This window comes from Thamnophis elegans, chromosome 2, assembly GCF_009769535.1.
Source record: "Thamnophis elegans isolate rThaEle1 chromosome 2, rThaEle1.pri, whole genome shotgun sequence".
In the NCBI taxonomy this organism is placed as follows: domain Eukaryota; kingdom Metazoa; phylum Chordata; class Lepidosauria; order Squamata; family Colubridae; genus Thamnophis; species Thamnophis elegans.
Window position 1 is genome coordinate 52,701,769 of NC_045542.1, and position 20,016 is coordinate 52,721,784.

Here is a 20,016-nt window from a genome sequence, read left to right on the forward strand (position 1 = left end):
GAATTTTTCTAGGTTTACTGCTAGGCATATCTATGCTAACCTGGAATTTATATCCTTAGATTTACTTTCTGCCTTTTCTGTAAGAATTCAGGGCCGTCTCCCTAGGCATTCTTCCCATTGCACTTTTCTCTTGGAACAAATATGTGAGGTAGGCCAAAAATCCATCCAGGAGCTTCGTGTCCAAGCAGGGATTTGAACCCAGAACTCTTTAATCTAGAATTTTTAATTATTATGTCACAATGGTGGTTTATATAGCACACTAACCTTTGCGGTGTAATTTATTGAATTACCTAAGTTTGCTTAGTACTTAAACCCATTAATTATGCAATTACATTTTAGTCTTTATACATTTTGTTCGCATTTATAGCAATAGCAGTAGACTTATATACCGCTTCATAAGGCTTTCAGCCCTCTCTAAGCGGTTTACAGAGAGTCAGCATATTGCCCCCAACAATCTGGGTCCTCATTTTACCCACCTCGGAAGGATGGAAGGCTGAGTCAACCCTGAGCCGGTGAGATTTGAACCTCTGAACTGCTGATCTAGCAGTAGCCTGCAGTGCTGCATTTAACCACTGCGCCACCTTGGCTCTAGACTACTCTATTTGACTACTCTAGAGCAATGGTCTCCAACCTTGGCAACTTTAAGACTTGTGGACTTCAACTCCCAGAGTTCCTCAGCAAAGCTGGCTGAGGAACTCTGGGAGTTGAAGTTCACAGTTCTTAAAGTTGCCAAGGTTGGAGACCACTGCTCTAGAGTAGTCAAATGCGAACAAAATGATTTACAAATATTTGTAAAACAAATTTACAGATGATGTTGCCTTAACCTAGCTGTGTTCAAAATTGGGGGGCTCTTCAATGTTCATCCTCTTACTGAATGTCACATCAGTTGGGAAGTGAACTGCTCCAGGGAAAAACAGTGGCTGGTTTACATATAACATTGAACCAATATGGGGTTTAAATTGGCTCAACAGAATGTGTGAATTAGATTCTATGTTTGGCTTAGTTAGCAGTTTAAAAGGCTGGCTTAATGTGGTCTCAGAAGTGGGGGAGGAGACACACATCTTTGACACCTCATGGAAAAAGGTCCAAGGTCGTCCTTCAACATACAAACATCAGCATCTGAAGTTTTTGTTGCCTTAGACTTCTGCCTTTTAAAGAACATGGCATGCAAAAAGTGTCACATGAGAGACACTTTTTTTTCAGGACTGACAGGTAGTTTCTAAATTAAGAACAATTTCCCATGTGGCTTTTTATAAAAAAAATTTGCACTTCTGCTTTTGTTGGCAGGATATTTATGATGATTTCTTCCCATTTTCATATCAAGTAACCTTGATCCTTATAATCTCTCACGTGTTGGGATTTTTTTTTGCCCTAAACTTAATTCAGGCCCAAAATGGGTACTGTAAGCCTTTCTGAGACATTTATAAAGCAGTCCTGTCAACCTCACTAATGGTGTAAATCAAAAGACATCCGGACAAATATAAATCTCAGGGCTGTTGTGAACTGGGGCCAAAAAAGGAAGCTTGTGCAAAACCAGTGAGAACAACAAGCCGACCTGAAGGCAGAAAGGTTGGTGAGATGATGCTTGGCTAAAACCATGATTTTCGTTCTGCTTGCCTAGCTATATAACTGCTGAGCTTAATATTAGTAAAGGGACTAACTTTTACAGTTTTTATTTTCATTTTGTGTCCCTCTCATTCCACGGGACTCATGTTTTATACAACCCTAATTTTAAACATAGTGATTTGGGACTACTAAACCATAGTGACTGCAATAGGATTTATTTCTGAATGGACATGCATAGACTGGTGATGTAAGAAGAGAACATGACTGGTTTAGAGGTTTGAGAGATTCCAGTGTAGAGGAAGGTATTATCTATCTTTAAAGGAGAATATTTGTAGCTCAGGGTTGAAATGAGGGGTCCTTGGTGCTCTCTGAGCTTGCCTGTTTTCTTGCAGACATTTCATTACCCAAACTAGGTAAAATAATCAGTGATGGTGTTACAGAGAATACCAAGGACCCCTTATCTACCTTATTGGCTTGAATTGAAGATTTGTTTTTCCTCAATGCAATGATATCCTGAGATAAGTCTCTGCTTTTGATTGGGAGTAAAGAAGGGTTTGTAATATGGCATTTTGTCTGTAGTGATTTCTGTTCTTCCGGGAGCCATAGCCATAGTCTGGTACAAAACATCTTGCCCCAATTATTACAGACCAGAAGAGTAATTAAGGGAGCTTTATGCCTAAGCACTTGGTGGATTTGTTATGTGTTAATAATGAGCCTGACTGAACAGCTGAGAAATAAGCCAGGCTTGACCCACAAGCCCCAGAAGAGATGGTGGAAACTCAGATTTGTTCCATCTTTTCATTGATGGATCATGATGTGGTTTGAATCGAGTTCAGAAAATGGAGACCTCAATTTCAAAAAATTAATGTAAATTGTTGGTGAACAAATAGGGTATCAAAAGGGAAATTGATTTGTGTGTGTATATGTGTGTGTGCGTGTGTGTGTGTGTGTACTGTATGTATGTTATGTGTATGTATGTACTGTATGTGTATATAAAGTCTCACCAAAATATTGTAAGTCATTACATCTATCATAACCAGATATGAATAACAAAACGGGCTTTCATTCAAATTGAAAGGGTTATATAAGAAATTCTATCCAAATGTTATTGAGAGATTCTGGCTCAAGTCATATTTAAAATACTGTAGACTTACATTTTGAAATTCGGTTTTCCATTCCATCTGCCTAATATCTAACCATTATTAGTCTAAATCTGAAAGAAACCTGGACTCTGATATAAAAGAATATATTTTCTCCTGAAGTGTTCTCACATTCTCTCTCTCTCTGTTTTCCTTTATGCTGGCAGTTCTATATTAGTGTTGGTTAAACCATGACCGATGTGTCTGTGAGGAAAAACAGTGAGATCAAACGTGAAGATTCCATCATGGGCTCCGGCCAGAAGGATGACAAGAGCAGCTTTAGTCCTGATCATTTACCACCTGTGGGCCAACATATACACAGGTTCTCCTCTATCTCTTTGCCGCACAGCCCCAAGGAAGTTTGGAAAAAAGGCGGGCGTGTTTTCTCTATCCTGCTAGCCATCAACCTGATGCTACTAGCATGTACTCTTGTCAGTGGTGGGGCATTCAAAAACGTCAAACTGCATGACTACGATGCCTTTTTCATGCTCACCATTGTGATGCTGATTGCCATCATCTGGATGCTCTTCTATATCTTCAGTACCTCCAGGCGGCAGGCTGCCATCCCTTACAAAGACAATCACGCAGGACCTATCTGGCTAAGAGGTAAGGAGATGCTGGTTAAAGCGTACCTTTGATTTGATAAGAGGCAAAGCAAAGCACAGCCAATATTGTCATGCTGGAGGAGTGCTGGGTTTATCAGTGCATCAGACTGTGTTTGTTTAAAAAATAAAATCTCAGTGGCTCCCATTGCATTTATAAGATTGGAAATGTTAAATGCTTTTGAGTAAATGAGTACCAGGAAGGAAGCTGTGAATCATATTGATCACAGCTCTGCAGAGTTAGGCTGTAATTAGAGCTCACTAATGTTCAGGCAGCTCCGAAGCTAAGTCTTGGATCCAGTTCAAGCTTGATTTTGTATATCTAAGCTATGATTAAATATGGTATTCTGGACAGGCATATAAGGAGTATGGATTGAAAATTATAAAAGTGAACAAGCAGCTCAGGTCTCTTGTCTGAGCAAAATGATAAAAAGTGTACCATAAGTCTCTCAGTGCTCAGTGAAAATTTGGAAATGGTGCCACTACTATTTCTGGAATAAAATAGCCCTAAGGATTTGAAAGATTTCTGCTGCTCCTAAATATTATTTGTAGAAAAGAAGGTTTAACCCTAACATTGAAGTTGGACACCACACATGCTCAAGGGAAGATTTATAAACTAATCAATCAGTTTTACAATTTTAGTAGTGCAATAAAGTAGGGCTCAGGTTTTGGCAGAATTGGGGCATCCCTTGTCTTCTTTCCTGGGCTGAGGAAGATTTGTCATAGCTATGAGGTCCATAGAACTTAATTAGAGAGTTTGGATTGTGTATTTATTATGGGAAGATAATGACATTTGTTTTCCAAAACAGGTGGCTTGGTCTTATTTGCAATCCTCACATTGGTGATGGATATATTCAAGACAGGATACTTCAGTAACTACGAGTGCTTATCAGTCATCAAAATCATGTATCCAGTTGTGCAGGCTGTCTTTGTAATTATCCAGGTGAGTTTGTAACTGTTATGTATTTAAACATATTTATATGCAATCCAGTGCTAATTGGTTGGGGGAAACATATAGTAGGGAGAAAATAGAAGCTAGGTAAAGATCTAAAAGTCTAAATAGTAAGAGGGTGCTGTTCAGTTCAAGAGAGTAGCTTTGCAGTGATATTTTGTTTCTTAGAATAAGCATAGCAAAACGATTGGTTTGTGTGCACCAGTATTTCAAGTATAATTAAATGTCAGGCACAAACAAACAGACCTAAATGTACAGGATTTAAGCTAGCCACTTTATTAGAATCTGTCTATTATACAGGAATCTACCCAGTCTGGCAGCCTACTCCTGGGAACAATTAGATAAGGCTTCAAGGAACTGAGGGGGGGGGGGGTGTTCAGTCGCAGCCCTTTTGTAGTTGCACAGTGACTCCATGTTAGATCCATGCTTAATCCTTTTTCTCTGCCAGGATGGGTGCTTTCCAACATTAGATAATCTATAAACTGGTTGTGAGATGTGGCAGCTAACTAAAATGTTAAAAAAAACTTGAAATATATCAAAATGGCTGAGATCCGTGTTGTAAATAGTAGCAATAAGTGTTTTAGGACTTGGATAGCAAAATCCTGCAAAATGTGTTCCAATAAGTCTAGTAAACTCTATCCTGGTCCAGAGGTGGGTTCCTACCAGTTCGGACCGGTTCAGCCGAGTAGGTAGTAACTTGGCTGGCTACGCCCCTGAACCAGTTGTATCGGCGGCAGCACCATCTTGATTTGCAGTTCTACGCATGCGCAGAAGAATCTTCATTGAAAAATTTAATTTTTCCCCTTTTCTAACAAGCACATGCACAGACCTTTTTAGGTGCAAATGTGCACACACATTTTTTGCGCGCCAAACCAGCAGTAATGCCGGTAGCAACCCATCCCTGTCCTGTTCATACCCAGGATAACAAGATGCTATAGAAAGCAAATTTAAAACTTGCATTTTTTTTCTTTCTTTCTAGACTTATTTTCTGTGGGTGTCTGCCAAAGACTGTGTTCATGTACATTTGGATCTTACCAGGTTAGTATCAAGATCATTCAGAAATATGTCTTTCCATCTTATTAAGCTGCAAGTGTCATTGACTGAATGAAAAATAGGATGGGTTTGGGCAGACAGAATCACAGCGCATTATCTGTAGTAATATTAGCAATAGTGTTCAACAATTAAGGTAAAAGACCTTTTCCAAGGATCATGTTGGATCTGGGAATGATTTCTGGAGCACCTGTCTTTTTCACTTTTCTGAAACTTTTTCCATTGGGTAATATGATGTAAAAAGATTAACTACCAAAGCTGGTGATAATTCTGAATAGAGTATTTTCTTGCTTTAGAATAAAAGTGGGCGAAGTTGGATAGTCATTTCAAAACAGGCAGCAAATAAATTTAATAAATAAATAGAAATAAATAATAACACAGCCAGGATTTTCCTTTACATTTCTGGCAGTGAAATAGTTTTAAGATGGTTTTTTTAAATTATACTAAACTTACTTTATATACTACTAAGTTCATTTATTACAATGAACAATCACTTGCCAATTGCTACTCTGCCAATATGTCATGGTGCACAAAGTAATACGACAGGTCCTAAGGATGCTATATTAGCCAACTGAAAAGAATTTCTATTAAAAGGAAGAAGCTTTTCGAGAAATATTTGCAAGCAGAAGAGTTAGGCTCATTTTGGAATGTAATTAAATTACTATTATCCTTAAAGTATTTCAGTTAAGGTTGATCACTACTGTTTATTTGCTCTGCCTCCCGAGGCAGGTTCAGAGGTGATGTTCAGACAGTTTTGACTGGTTCTGGTGAACCGATAGCGGAAAGTTTGAGTAGTTCGGAGAACTGGCAAATACCACCTCTGGTTGGCTCCACCCCCACCTTTCCCTGTCCTTTATTCCCTTGGTTTTTAGCTCAGCTGATTTGCACGGCAGACTGGATTGCTGCGCCTCAGCTAAGCTAAACAAAAGCTCAGCTCATCAGCACTGACACCAAGAGCAGTCTTTGAGTGCTGTGCACGTGCACAAAGCTCATGCACGCATGAAGCACACTCTAATAGAACCGGTAGGAAAAGATTTGGAATCCCACTGCTGGGGGATTGGGTGTTTGGAATGAATAGAGCTTATTCATTAAACCAGAATTCTCCATTTTTCTATGATAGATGTGGACTGATGCTCATCTTAACCACCAATCTAGCAGTGTGGATGTCTGCTGTAACAGATGAATCAGTGCATAAGGCTGAATCAAAAAAACCAGATGGAAATATTTCACACAGAATGGGTAAGTTGACTGGGAATCATAAGAATTATGACCAAATGAACCTAGAGGGCATTATTTTAAGGCAGAGGGCCACAACCTTTCCATTTTGGCAACCAGGCCCAGCATGTGAGTCCAGCAGCACACTCCATCCACAGCTCCAATCCACACAGCGTGTTAGCCCAATGGAACTTTGCACACGCATGTTTGCTTGCTCACTACTCACCCGCCATTCATGCAAGTGGAGCCTTGCACGTGTGCGCACATGCGCATCAATGTCATTTTCAATCAAAAAAATTTTTTTAAAAAAAAATATCCTTCCTGAGCTAGTCTTGACCTGCTTTCCTTCTCTCTCTGCAGTTGATCTAAAAGAAGGCATCGCTGACAACTGTGGCTGCAAAAGTCAGATCTGCCAAATCTTCAAGAATGGTTACTTTTGGCTGTATCCTTTCAATATTGAGTACAGCCTTTTTGCTTCTGCCATGATCTATGTCATGTGGAAGAATGTTGGCCGCATCATGGACCACCATTCCAACCACATTCATCACCTCAAGTTTAAGCTTTTCAAGAGGACTTACTTTTTGGGTTTCATAATGGGACTCTTGATCATGGCGTCGGGCATAGCAATCCTGATTGTGTATGAAATCCAGATCAATTCAAAAAATAAAGCTAAAGTGAAGAATCAGGTACTCACCATGTACTACACTTTCAATATTGTCTGCCTCAGCCTGATGTCCATCATCTCTGTGGGGGGCTCCATTGTTTACAGATTTGACAAGAGAGACATGGACCGTGAGAAGAATCCAACTAGAACACTTGACGTGGCCTTATTAATGGGTGCAGCCTTAGGGCAATATGCCATTTCCTATTATTCTATTGTGGCCACTGTGGCCAGTTCTCCAAGGGACACAATCAATGCCCTCAACCTGACCTATTCCTTGCTGATGATTGCCCAGCATACTTTCCAGAACATTTTCATAATTGAAGGCCTCCATCGGCAGCCCTTAAAAAGGGAAAGCAAAGTGGACCATCAGGAGAAAGACATTTATGGTCTCACTTTTGTCAACTTAAATGCTGTATCGCTTCGCGTCCCTGAAGATGGAAACGCTTTATCACCAACATCTCCAGGACTAGCCATCCAGGCTCCTCATGAAATAACACGATCCATCAGTACGTCCAAGAAAATCAGCTGGCGGAGGAGATTCTTAAAAGAAAGCTCATTATTCCTGCTCCTGTGTAATGCAATTGTAAGTAGGACCATTTTATTTGAGCCAAAATTGGATTAGTCATTGATAGTTAGAGTAGTTCCTTTGTTCTTGTCGAATAGCGAAAGATAGAACTAGCTTCAATCCTATTCAACCAAAACACCTTCACACTGAAATATGAAGTTTTGCTGATCTTATTGAATTGTCTCAATTATAACTTCAATGAACATACACACCCCCAATCTCTAGCAAACATGCCCAAGAGTTGCAGCCAAGCTAGTTAGGGATGTTGGGGATAGTAGTGTAAAAAAATGAAGGGAGGACTAGACTGAGGAAAAACAAATTAGAAAATACAAAAATCATGGAGCTGCTACCCCTACTTGAGTTTTCTTTTCTTTCTTCTTGGAATCCAAACCAGTGGTGGGATTCAAAAATCTTTACTACCAGTTCTGTGGGTGTAGCGTGGTAGGCATGGTGTGGCTTGGAGGGCATGGCAGGGGAAGAATACTGTAAAATCTCCATTCTCTCCCCACTCCAGGGGAAGGTTACTGCAAAATCCCCATTTCTTCCTCATCAGCTGAGACTCGTGGGGCCAGTCAGAGGTGGTATTTACCGATTCTCTGAACTACTCAAAATTTCCACTAACAGTTCTCCAGAACTGGTCAGACCCGCTGAATACCACCTCTGATCCAAACGTGTTACTGTATTGTTTTCTTTACTGTGCTTCACATCACTGTCGGATAACAAAGAGGAGAGGAAGAGAAGTATGAAACCTTTCATGTGATAGGTGATGTCTATATCCAAAAAAAAGGCCAAGGATCAGCTGAGCCATCCATTTCTTCCAGGTCTTTTTAAAAGTAGCATTCTAAAGAGAGTAGCAGTTGTGTATAAATTGACTAGTGTGATATAGTAAATTGATGTTCTCTAAATTCTGTTTAATGATGTTCAGTTTCCCAGATTTTATATTAAGAGAAACTAGTTTTGTTGGTGGAAAGTGGAGTAAATGCAAAGCCATCTCCCTCCCTTCCTCCATTTTTTTTTTCAACCATTTAAAAGCTGTACAAATAAATATAAATTTGGCATCTTTTTTAAAATAAAAGGAGCTGCAGAAGCAGCAAGAGGAGAGGCAGGACTGAGTAATAAACAACAATTAGGTGTGCTGTTCTGCACACACTGCAAATGAAGGGAAACGCTGAATTTGACTTGTGGAAGATTGCCTTGCAGTACTTGCTGTTTTTTGTGCATATTTGACTGCACCAAAGTAGTTTGAATAAATTAGTGACTTTTACATTTTGTCCAGTCATATTCCACCTTTTCTCTAGAAAGCCCCAAGACACGTTATAGTGGATCATCTCTCATTTTTATCCTGACTGGGCTGCAATACCCTTTCTGTGACGGAAAAGGAAATGCAAATATGCATCTGGCATTCGTAAAAAATACTGGGAAACTGGCATGAAGGAGGGGGAGTAGATTGTGGCACTGCAGGAGAAGATGTATGGCTCTTGTCCATTAGGCATAGATATTTGGGGTAAATAAAAATTAACAAAATTCTAGGGCAGCCTTTCTCAATCTTGCTGTTATTTTGAACCACCCAAAATTGCTCAAGAATTCAGCTCTCAGAATTCTGCAACCAGCAGTCCAACACATCTTAAAGCTGCCAAGGTTGAGAAACACTGTTCTAGGGTACTCCATACTCTTTTGGATCAGGATCATTCATTGCCTTAAAGAATTCAGTGACGCAGAGGCATGTCAGTTAAATGTTTATACTTAGATGGCATTGCTTCTGATGCTCTTGGAATCAGGCTGCCCTGTGTTTAATCTCGCATCGAGGTAGCTCTTGCATCAAAAACTGGGCCTCGCTAGTCTCGTTCTTCCTTGTTTTTACTTGCTGACAGTGCTGTTATCTTTGTCTCTTTCCCAAACAGCTCTGGATTATGCCTGCGTTTGGAGCCCGGCCACAATTTGATAATACCACAGAGCTTGAATTCTATGGTTACCCCATGTGGGCTGCTATTGTGGACATCTGCTTACCCTTCGGCATCTTCTACCGAATGCATGCGGTTGCTAGCTTAACGGAGGTCTATGTCATGTCCTAATGGAGAAATGAAGAACTTTTTAGAAGAGCCCACATTTCTCACACCGCACCCAGGAGTTTAAAGCCTAAAGAGCTACACTGAGGCGGTTGAGTTCCTTTGGGTGCCAGGCCCAGTGATTTGATGGGCATTATGCAGAGAACTGACAATAGTCGAAACAAACCCTCCCTTTTTTCCCTATTTTAAGGACTCCTTTTCTTGATAATCATCTTCAGTTATGTTTTCATTTTCTACCAGATATGCAGACATCAAGGACCTTATAGAGGCCTAGATTCACTCCTGGTCACTTTAAAGGACATTTTTGACTTCAGTAGAGCAGTCTGAGGAGTCACAACTTGAAAAGAAGAATTTAGTGAATGTTGAAGACTCTTAAAAGTAACTGTGCCTTTGTGCCATTTGGATGGCGTCATGAGATTCCTTCCTGACCTTTCGATCCCTTCTCCAGTGATTTATGAAGGCCTCAGGAAAATACAACCCTGTTAATGTTCATACATGATGAGAAGAATCCTGGAGCCGTTCTGGGTTTCGATGGGACTTCCTTGCTGTCCTGAATCAGGGCCTGAAGACTGTATGAGTCCATCTAAAGGGTTATTCTGTCAGGAGCGTAATAAGAAATGTTAGTTTTTAACGATAATTGGATTTTTTTTAATGAGCCTATTTTTATAAAATGTACATATTTATTGATTCTCATTGTGATAATTAAAAGGGAAATGAAGCCCCAGAGAACCACCGTAGGGAAACCCCTCCCCGCATGCCCAAGTTTAGTCCTCTAGTAGCGTTTAACTGGGAGCCTGCCAAAGGTGGTACTTCCTCTGCTGCTTCAGCTCAGAGTTTGCAGCAAGGGGAATATTGTTCTCCTTCATATCCCATTGGAGGATCTCTTTTAGGACGATGGCATGAAGTATCTACAACTCTGTGTAGAGCTAGATTAGTTAGATAGTGCTTCCTTCACAAAATCTTATACACAAACACACACTCCTTTTAGTTATAGTTCACGCCTTAGGATAATGGTCATATAAATAATTCCAGATCTTCTGCATTGGCTTAAGATCATCATTGTGTTACTAAGCCCTCCTAGCATTAAAAAGAGAAATTGGCCATCAATGAGAACCTATGGAATTTATTCCTTTATAATACCCTTTCTTAATTTAGTTGTCTCTTCACATGCATCAAAATGTGTTTTCTGTCACCTTCTATCTTCATGTTAAGAGTTTTGGGCATGTTGCTGGAGCGATGGGAACTTTGCTAATCAGGTTGGAGAGGATTGCTTTAAAGAGATTCCTCTCTTTTTTGGCCACCATTGAGGCATCTCTCCTAGGCTGGTATTTGGATGTACCGGTAGAACAATTTCTGCGCCTCTTTGTATTAAATTTAAATCATGCCGTTCAATTCTATATGACCATAAACCACAGCTGATAAGAGGAGAAATTAACAGAATATATGTTTCCATTCCAAAAAAGTAAATAAATTTTGCTGGTCCTAATTTTCAAGATTAGAGTTCCCTATTCTAGCTTCAATAACAGATTATGAAATCTTATTTGATTAATGTGGTGATTAATTGAACAGGACTAAGAGATTCTCTGCAATGTTACGCTTTCTGAAATCAGTCTTTGATATGCACAGCAGGATAGCAGCACTATCTTTGTCTTCATGCATACGTAAAGCCAATCTGGTGCAAAATTCCCCTTTGATACTGGATTCTGTCTAGAAGTATCTGACATGTTTTAAAGGTTGCCCAAAGCTTGGCTTATCTAATTCTTTCCAGTGTACAAGGTAACAGCTGTGCTAATGGTATGAATTTTTGACATATTTCAATCTGTGGAAGAATTTGACTAGAGATTTGGTTGATCATCACAATAGTTATTTAATTGCACTGTTTAAGAGTCCCATTTTTTTCTTATGAAATTGTATTTACAATGGAAAGAAATGTGATTTTGGAAAATGGCTTGAGGGAGAGTAAAGATGACAGGCTCCACAGAAGTTAAAATATCTCTGATGACACAATAAAAGGAAATTGTTCCACTTTGTCCTGCATATCTTATTTGCTTCTGAAATTTATTATTTGCCTGTTTCATTAACCTGCTTTCAAGAATTTTTTTTCACTGAGCAGTTTTGGAACCTTAAGAAAAAAATCTTGCTGCAGTCAGTATGGCATAATGATGACAGAAAGTGGATATCAGAGTAGGAAATCCAAAAGAAAGGCAAAAGTAGTCTGTTAAACAGAACTAGAATCTGTTTATTTACTTGTGAATTCTTGTCTTGTTTGATTTTCCTTCAAACATCCTGTTCAGTAACAGTGTTTGTGATCAATGGTGCTATTTCCACCATGGAAATTGGGAAAGGACTGATTTCAAAAATAAAACCAAACAATGAAAGACTTTTTTAAATATATGTTTTTATTTTTAATTTTCAAAACAAACACAACATCCTTCTTTACATGCTGTAGAAAGTGTATCAGTTGGTTACAAAAAGACTTTCATGAATCTCTTCCACAGTCAACAAACATACTTCATATTAATTCAAGTATTTTAACTCAGATATTTATACATGTTACCATCATCATATCTCCATTTTCATTTGACTATAATCGTTTAAACATCCTTCATCATAAAATATACCAAGATTTAATACATAACCACATACTGGCCTTTCGTTTGCTATTTCTAAAATCCTCCACTAACACTGAATCCTTGTGTCCTATTCTAGCTAAACATCCATAATATTTAATAACAAAATTTTCTAATCCTCCTTTCCAAATCACTGTTTAGAATTTACATCCAGTTTCCTTATGTTATAGCCATATCTATATATACGTTGTTATCCTTATCCCTCCTTTATTGAACTATATCCTGTATCATAACATTTTCCCCCTAATAATCAAAACTTTAACTGTATCTAACTTAGTTCTTTTTTAATTAATCTTTATATATAATCCAAAGGGATTTCTAGTCTTCCTTTCATGGGTACCATTCAATATTCATATCCAATTATACTTATCATGACATTACACATTGTATACATTAGTAACATTATCAATTATTTATTTAAACTATATTGCCAATAAATTTCACTAGGTTTAACTAGTTTTAAATTATACTCTTCCATTTATCAACCTGTATCTTTCCAATAGCAAAACAATCTCATATCTTCTGCCATTTGTGGTGTCAGTCCTCTAATCATCTCCTTGATCAACTTTGTATGGACTCCTCTTAGCAACTCCTTGCTTATAAGATCTCTCATGTAATCTTGATGCCCCTCTTCTGTTTCCTTAATCAGCTTATCTTTGATTGTCAGTAGTGTTATCAATGATATTGCTAATAAAATTTCTCTCTTTAAATCCATAAATTCTTTTGTTTTTTCTTCTTCTGTATCTTGCCATCTGGGATAAATTTCCCCTCCATTTAATTCCTCTTTCAGTATTCCACTCTTTCCATTTTCAGAGACAAACCAATCACCATAAATATCAGCAAATTTAATTTCTTTATATTCATTTTCCACTTCGATTTTTTTTGTTTTAACCACCATGTTTTACACTTGACGAACATCCTCAACTTCTTCATCATATTTTGCTGTTAGATGCTCTAAGTCTTCCAGCTTCTTCTCTATCCTCTCATATGTATTTGATAAGTTCTGTATTTCTGAGAATATCTTTGGCAAGCTTAAGGTTTCTTTCTGCTGTTGAAATTGTGCCATTATCTCCAGCTAACAAACACAGCTGCTCTGGCTTGGAAGGTTAATAAGATTAAGCATAGATTCACAATAACATTTTGTTTTCACTTTTCTCTGGTTAAAGATATACTTCAAAGGGACATCTGTATGCTTTCCTTCTTATCACTCTCTATAACCAAGCAGTGAGCCCTTGTAGTGCTAAGCCAAAATAATCAGTGAGAAAAATAAGTGTATTTCGTTTCCACTACACAAACCTTCCAGCCTCCGAGTAGCAGTGTTATTGTTGCAAATTTCTTTGTTTCTTTTTTTTTTAGAGATGTATTTTTCTTTTATTACATTTTCATTTTCCTTTATACAATCACTTAAATACTGTGCAGTTAAAAAAAAAGAAGCAATAAACAACTCATAACACTTCTATCCTACATACACCCTTCCTTCTACCCCTCCAACTTTCATTTCTCCCTTCCAACAATCCCCTCTTCTACTTCCCCTCCCCCTCAGCCATTCCTTTCTCCCCTTCCCACCATCTCACCCTCCTTACATTCCCTTCTCACTCCCTCTTAATTCCCCCCTCTTCTTTCCCTCTACACCTCGCTTCGGTGTATTTCTAGTATTCATTGGTCTATTTGTTTTGTACTAAAACAAAAGAAAAATAAAAGGAAAAGAAAGAAGAAAAGAAAAAAAAAAAGAAAAAAAAGCAACAGTATCCAAGTGCATTCATTGTTCTGAAAATTGAGTCTATATTTCCACCCTCCCACCCACCCACCCCCTGAGCCCCCCTCCCTGACCCCCTTCCGACTTCCCAGGTCCCATTCCCGGCATCGTTCTTTATCAAGCAAAGTCTGGAGTATATTGAAACCAAATAGATTAAAAGTTACAAAATAATAATAAAAAAATAAAGAAAGAAAGAACAAAAAAGAAAAGAATAATAAAAAGAAAAAAAGGGGGGGGAAACCCCCCCCCAAGAAAGAGAAGTCAATATACTCTCTAACATTAAACTCAGCTTCTCATTATTTTTAAAATCTTAAACAATGTCTTTACCTGCTTCCGCATATAAATTCTAAACCTCCCATCCTGCCTTTACCCGTGTCCGCATATATATTTTATCCTCATCCATTGCTCCTCTCATATTTACTCCACCCTCGTGTAGACTCTCCAGATAATCTTTCTTAACCTTGTATTCAAATAACAATTTATACAAAAATCAGCTTACATTCTGGATCAAGGTAATCTAATTGAACTTTCACTACCCTTCCATCTACCCCACACCACCCGACTCCATTCATCCCAAACCACAATCCAAGAAAACTACGATCTCCGCTCTCCTCGCCCCAAAGAATAGATCATGCGCAGTTTAAATTAAGATTCAAACAAGTCTTATATAAGTCCCATACAATATATGTCCAAATTCAGCACCGCTTCTTTCAGTCTCAATATCTCTTCATCGGTATACAGCTTTGTCATTTTATACCAGACAGGAGTCCTGAAATTTTATTCAAATTAAAGATTTAAGAAGTATTTTAAAGGCATAGCTGGATCTTTATTCTTTACTCTTCTGCCCTTCTGGAAGGGGAAAGCAACACCCTCCGCCTTGTAGCCACGTGTCCCGCTGCTTATCTTCTCCTTGTCTTTCTCCAAGTCCGGGTGAATCAGGAAGTCCCGCCTTCAGAGTTTTGTAGTAAAAATCTCGGGCTTCGCAAACAGAATTGAGACGATATTTTTGGTTGTCAAATGTGACTGTGATACCAGATGGCACTTCCCATTTATATTGTATCTGAGAATCTCTGAGTTTTTCAGTTAAGAAAGTGTAGTCTCTCCTTGCTCTTAATATTTGAGATGGTATTTCTTTAAAAACAATCAAGTCCTGTCCATCGATTCGCAGCCTGTTATTGTAGAACTTCTGTATTATCGCATTTCTGGATTCTCCTGTGGTGAAATATATAATTATGTCCCTTGGAAGCTGTCGTTGTTTTGCTACACACGAGTTCTGGCGATAAATTTTTTGAATCTGCCAATCAAAGTTAAATCCCGGACTTCCCACCGAACATCTGAAAGCCTCAAAAAAGGTCTGTTTCAAATTCTCCTGTTCCTTTTCACGCAATCCTCTGACTCTTAATGCAAACGCAGTCTTATTGTAATTTATCATAACGAGTTGTTTTTGAGCATTTTCAACTTCCTGTTGTAACGTTTGAATTTTAGATGTCAAATTAGAATTAGTTTTTTCCAAAAGTTCCAATTTGTCCTCCATTTCAGAAACATAGTCTGTCATAACAGTCATAACTCTGATCGTATCTTCCCTTGTTTGAGCAATCTTGGCGTCCAGTTTATCATATAAGTCCGATAAAAGTTGTTTAATTTCCTGTCTGAACTCTTTAAGGGTTTCAAAAAGAAATTCTTGCGTTAAGAGATCTCCAGTAGAGGGCGTGGGAGGCAAGGGCAGCGATTTTGTAACAATTTCTTGAGATGTATTATTAAGGAAACGCTTGGACTGCTTCGATTTGGGAGCCATTATAAAAAACGCACAAACAAATAAGCAAACAAACAAAGTCTCTGCTCCCCTCGGTTTTAAATGGGATACTATTTATAGACTTTTAACAGTTAATAAGGAGAAGTCTTCATGAGAATAGAGCTGATTGAGTGTGTCATATATCAAACGCAGAAGCTATAAAATCGCCATCTTGTAATGCAGCTGGATAAGAAAGCCTTTTACAAAATTGAAGCTGGTATTTTGAATAGTAATAAGAAAAAAATTTACAACTTCAAGTTAATATTTGGTTTTGAGGCCATTTCAAAATTTATCTGCCTGCAGTTAATAAAACTCTATTGCCTGAATATGCAGCTTTAAGTAAAGAGGCTGAGTTCCCCTTTTATTTTGAAGTTAAGGCTTGGTAAAACTTTCAGTGAGTAAACATTGTAACAAGACCGTTCAGCAGATTCATCACCATTTAACTTCCAGATAAGCAAAGTTAATGAAGGAGTAAAATTTTTGTAGAAATGAAACTAATTAAAAAGCTTCTGCTGGCCTATTGTGAAACCAAAACATATGATAAGCAATCTCTTTTGTTTTGAATTCTTGTGAATTCTTGTGAGAATTAACAAAAAGTGTTCATTATTACCGGAGAAACCAGCCTGCTCGGCGCCATTTTAAAAGCCTCTAAGTAAATAATTTTTCGGAGGAGAAAAAGAAAAGAAGCTAAAATGTTGATAAACAATTATTGTCCACGGAAAGGGATTCAGCTCGTGATAAGATTAAATCAAACAAAACTTTGAACTGAGTGGGGGAGACCTACTTTGTCCTGCACAAGGCAGTTTGAAATTCCCAGCACGGACAGCCGTTCTGCCTTGGGCTAGCCCCCCTTTCCCTGCAAGCACAAAAGCTGCAAAAATCGAAGAGCATTTGCCAGCAAAACAATTTCTTCTTTCCTTCTTGCCTGAAGGATAAGAAAACCTGATAAGACGTCAGATGGAAGATCCTCTAAACAGGTACGTAGCCAGGAATTCGGAGGCAGCTGATTTTTTTGCTGCCACCACCAGCAGGCTCCTCCCAGGAAGTCCAAATTTCTTTGTTTCTTATCGTATCTTTTTTGTATTTCAAGTTTAAAAAATAGTCCAATTTTTGAATGAGTTAGGAGAACACCCACAGTAATGAAAGAGGAAAATTTTAGTCCTTAGGTTACAGAGAATAATAAAGGAGAAAAAAGTAGTAGAAGAAAACTTAATCCATTCGTTTTAAAAGGCTTGCATAAATTCCATCCATAAAAGTAGCATTTAAAAAGTAAGATAACCCACTGTCCAAAACCATTCCAAATTTAATTCTGCCACTTAATTCTTCTGTTCTCCAATTTAAATTAATTTTAAGTTTTTATAGGCAGTCTCTTTTTAAAATGGTAAATGTTTCTCACCAGCTGGAAACACTTTCTCTTTCCATATCCTTTCGTTTTGAGCCGCCCTGACTTCATCAGCCTTGGCTGGATTTTTTGTCGCCAGCTTGAAGAACTTCACTTGCATTGATCAGGGACTTTGCGATGTCCTTGAGGTTAGCAAGACGCATTCTTCCTGATCACCATCTCTGTGGGACAGTTTAGGTCCGATTGGACCACCCAGTGGCAAAAGTACCGGCTGTGGTCTCGGAGCATCGAGACCGCACGTCCGTATCGTTGAGACGTTGGTTCCTCCTCAAGTCCAACAATGAAAGATTTTATTGTGGTCATTAACCAGCACAGCCAGAATGACATGGAATTCCAATACAGCCATGAATATATTTAAGTTCTTACATTTGACATCTCTCAGTTAGCAATTATTGCTGAATCTGTGAACTTATCATTTACAACAACTATAGCAACAACATATTGCCTAAATCTAATAATATATGTGAATCAGCCTTAGGGGGTCCCTAGCTGTACTGGCATATTTTTTTCCCTTGTCCAACAGAGGTTGTGGCCATGGAGTTAAGTTGTTGCACTTCATGGAACATTCAAGCCAGTGGCACAGACAGATGTCTCCCAATAGGTACACAGGTTTAGAGCTGATGAGGACATTCTTCCTCCTACCCAGTTCCTCAACCTTGTTTTCCAGAGGCTTTGGATGCCTGGAGAATCTGGTCCTTTCCAACCATCTCCCCCTTCTCCTGCCTAGTCACCGGCCACTCAGTTCCAAAAACTGGATCAAAGAGGGCAAGATGTTGCAGATGTTTTTGAATTCACCTTCATGAAACACTTGCACAAAGCAAGTTTAACCATCTGTCAAAATTAATTTTCTTTCCTCTCCATCCCACGTTAACAAGAGTGATTGGTGATTTTTTTTCTTACTGGTTGGTGATGTTGATGGGAATGGGAAGAAACAAAGCTGGAGGAATCTACCAATTCCTTCTCCTTAATATACCATAAATAAAAAAAAGAATTATAAGGACCACTGTAGCAAATTTTACACCAATCTTCTGCTGGTTCAAGGATTGGTAGGTAGCATTTTAATTCAGCTTAATGACAAAGGTTTTTTTTTTTAAATCTATACAGTAACATTAATTTAGATTACAGAGCTGGCCACCTGTTAACAAGTAATCATCTGTTAATAGTTGGATGTTATATTATTAACAAATTGTCTACTTTGATCAATACTATTAAATTTCAGTCATTGAAATTTAGCAAGATGTTTTCCATTTTGAGGTAGGGAGGGTGAGATTGATGGTTCACTGCTTAAAACATACTGTGTAGATGAATTTCTTTACAGTCCCCTGAAGGCACAGCCAGATAGCCATGCTAAATTGTTTCACATCAGTCAGGAATGCAGGGAAAGTAGAAAGTCCTTTGACCTGATTGTCACATGTTCTTCTGTCACAGTAATGAAGCCAACAACCAGACCTGTCTCTGCTGTTTTAATTTGAGGCAAGTTAAAGTGATTGATCAATCCTTTTCCTCTTCTACCAAGTGACATCTCTGATGGAAAAATAACCCTCCTTCTCCCTAATGAATGAGGTGGGATTGGGTAAATCAGGGGTGTCAAACTCACATTGTCACAGCGTCATCACATGACTTTTTTCCCCTTGCTAAACCGGACGGGGCGTAGCCAGCATGTGATGCATCTTGGCTGTGGGCCATAACTTTGATAGACCTGGGGCCGAGGTGGGCTCTGCCCACCTGCCTGGACGCTTCTGTGCATGCAGGAGCGCGCCCGAACCAGTAGTAAAAAAATTAGCAACTCACCTCTGCCCTGGGATAAATCTTGGCGAGTTCAGCTTGTTTAACTACCAGTTACGTTGTCCAACTAATTGGACAACTGATTGGCATCACATCACATGTGCTCCAATTATACAGCTGTCAAGCTATTTCCAAGCATGGGCCTAACACTCTTTTCAACGAACACTAAACCCATATTTTAAAGTAATAGCCCAGCCAGCTAGCCGGTCACAGGTACTTTGACAAATACTACCAGTACAAAGGACTGGCTGTGCTGGCAATAAGTCACATTCCACTCTCAGGGCTGCCATTTTCACAAGCAGGAATCGAATGGAGGAGGGGAAATGGTGAGCCCTCCCCAAGTAATAAAATCAGAGGTGGGGGGACAATGGCCACCTGAAACTCTTTAGCAGATGCAGTAAAGATCTGTTGAAAGAAATGTCCTTCTGGGTTCAGCCCCAAGTGGGGAAAAAGACACTGGAAACATGGAGGCTGCTTGGAAAAATGGTTTAATGGTGGGCAGGACCACATGGCTTGAGTCCTGAACAGAAAAGGTGATCAAATGCTTCAGTGTTGGTGGAGAAGAGAAGAGTCGAGGGAGGGGGTTGCTAGGATTTTTATAATCTGTTCAGCCCCACCTCTCTGTTTCCTGTTCCTGTGTAAGAAATGTATTCCAATTGGTTTTCAGACTCACATGGGGCCATGCAGGGGCAACTCTCTAGGCTGCGTTTTGAATCCAGGTTTGGTTGAGTTCTCAGATGCCATGTGGTGAGTTGGGTAAAGGGCCAATATTATCATGCTTTAATCCCATCCCCCTGGAGCTAAAGAGAAGAACTCTTTATCATATAAAGGG

The 20,016-nt window shown here is 38.9% G+C and overlaps 1 protein-coding gene across 1 annotated transcript; it reads left to right on the forward strand.

Moving 5' to 3' along the window:
* The first annotated feature begins 2,896 nt into the window (after positions 1–2,896).
* Positions 2,897–9,825, forward strand: OTOP2 (otopetrin 2). Its single transcript, XM_032208526.1, has 6 exons — positions 2,897–3,311; positions 4,117–4,250; positions 5,239–5,297; positions 6,430–6,548; positions 6,885–7,771; positions 9,655–9,825. The coding sequence occupies exons 1-6, from the start codon at positions 2,897–2,899 to the stop codon at positions 9,823–9,825; spliced, it is 1,785 nt and encodes a 594-aa protein (XP_032064417.1).
* The last annotated feature ends 10,191 nt before the right edge of the window (positions 9,826–20,016 follow it).

Excerpts from the sequence above, each read along its gene's own strand:
- OTOP2 (XM_032208526.1), top strand. The coding sequence starts at position 2,897 with ATGACCGATGTGTCTGTGAGGAAAAACAGTGAGATCAAACGTGAAGAT. Across the intron at positions 4,251-5,238 it reads CTGTCTTTGTAATTATCCAG|ACTTATTTTCTGTGGGTGTC; the intron begins GTGAGTTTGTAA and ends CTTTCTTTCTAG. Across the intron at positions 7,772-9,654 it reads TGCTCCTGTGTAATGCAATT|CTCTGGATTATGCCTGCGTT; the intron begins GTAAGTAGGACC and ends TTTCCCAAACAG.